The sequence below is a fragment of the Teleopsis dalmanni genome, chromosome 1, assembly GCF_002237135.1.
Source record: "Teleopsis dalmanni isolate 2A chromosome 1, ASM223713v2, whole genome shotgun sequence".
Taxonomy (NCBI): Eukaryota; Metazoa; Arthropoda; class Insecta; order Diptera; family Diopsidae; genus Teleopsis; species Teleopsis dalmanni.
The window spans coordinates 60,975,789-60,977,448 of NC_051846.1; the positions used below are offsets into that span (position 1 = coordinate 60,975,789).

Consider the following 1,660-nt stretch of genomic DNA (forward strand, 5'->3'; position numbering starts at 1 on the left):
TTGAAGCTCATATTTAAAATAAATATTTTAGTTAGATTTGGCTACCTTTGGTTTTAGAAAGAACAGAAAGAAAAAAACGGTTAAATGACAGAGTACAATATATGAATGCCTAAAAAACACAGAAATCATTTCTAAATTAGAGCAAGTCATCTACATTCAATTTAATTTAAATAAGTAAAACAATTTATTTTCACAATTTTTTATAACCATTTTTTCGATATAGGAAAAATTAAATTTTCGATATAGGAAGCTTCAAGAAAGAAATATAAATAATTGAATGTATATACATATATATATAATTACATAAAATATTAATAAATAATTTTAAGTTAATAATTGTGCTTAAATGTGTTTAATGTAAAGTTTGAATAAGTTAATATGTTAATATAAGTTAATATTACTAAATTTCTAAAGCCATATTAATATTCCACAATATTTAAAAAGAACTTCAAAGTAAATACTTAAAAATTTAGTTTTTGCAAAAAATCATGTCTGTACAAAAACGCAAAACTGTTATCAAAGAAAAATGTGAGTTGTGAATATATATATATATATATCTCACTATACTCTCTTGCGATACATTACTAACATATATATTATTTATTTATAGTGAGCGACGAGACGTTAGACAAATTTATTGACGCCAGAATTAGTCTCCATGAAATGTTTATCGAATATCGGTTCCGTCCTCGGAAATGCTGGGAGTTAATATAAAAACATATGCATTAACGATGAAATATAAATAATAATGTTTTATCTTATTTTATAGACTTGTTGGTGAGCAAAGTGGAATTCATGAACCCTGGATTACACTAAGAAATCGTTGGTATATGTTAATAGATAGATATAGAGTAAAAAGATTTCTTTTTAAATATAACAATATAGTAATGTATTATTCTTTAGCGTTTTAAAAAATTACCTACTGATGGTAGAAGATATTGGCCACTCTATGAGAAAATACATAGTTATTATAGTCAGCGCAATAACATCAATCTTAACCTCAATCTACCGGTCATTAAGAGTAAACAGAACAATCCAGTCTCCCTTAAAACTCCAACTGTCGATGTACCAATAGAGACATCGTCCACAAATTCAGAGCATTTAAGTTTTTCTGCAAATCGCGAAGCAACCACAGAAGCATTAAATAACTCAGAGCTAATAACAGAAAAGGAAGTAAGAAGAGCAACACGAGTCCTTACTAAGATTCTGAATAGTTCGTTCAGTTTTAACGTTTCTCTTTCAGATTCTGAGTAAAATCTTAATTAATTTTAATTACTCTATAGAGATTTTTAAGTTAACTTTTAAATTTAAGTTTTAATTTTATTTGGTACCTTTTAAATTAGTTTATTTATTATTTATTATTTTTATTTTTAAAGTATTTTTAAATTTTATTTTGTTTTTAATAACTGCAGTTATAATAATTTTAATAGTTAACATTTTTTTTTAGTTTTAGTTTTTGGACTAATTGAATACTTTGATAAAATACTACTTATCGTGTTTATACTACTTTCTTAACTGATACTTAAAAAGAACATTTTGAATTAAATTTATAATCTTAAACTTAATTATGGTTAATGACAAATAAATAATAAAAGTATTTACGAAACTTACTATATAACTCCTTGAATTATATTTGAATTGGTTACTAATTAAGCCATTA

The 1,660-nt window shown here is 24.2% G+C and overlaps 1 protein-coding gene across 1 annotated transcript; it reads left to right on the forward strand.

Moving 5' to 3' along the window:
- Positions 1-336: 336 nt before the first annotated feature.
- LOC119672934 lies at positions 337-1,371 on the forward strand (the record flags this gene model as incomplete). Its single annotated transcript, XM_038084107.1, is given in 4 exon segments — positions 337-528; positions 611-704; positions 770-851; positions 904-1,371. Coding segments are annotated over 4 exon segments (567 nt in total). The 5' UTR covers positions 337-488.
- Between the last annotated feature and the right edge of the window lie 289 nt (positions 1,372-1,660).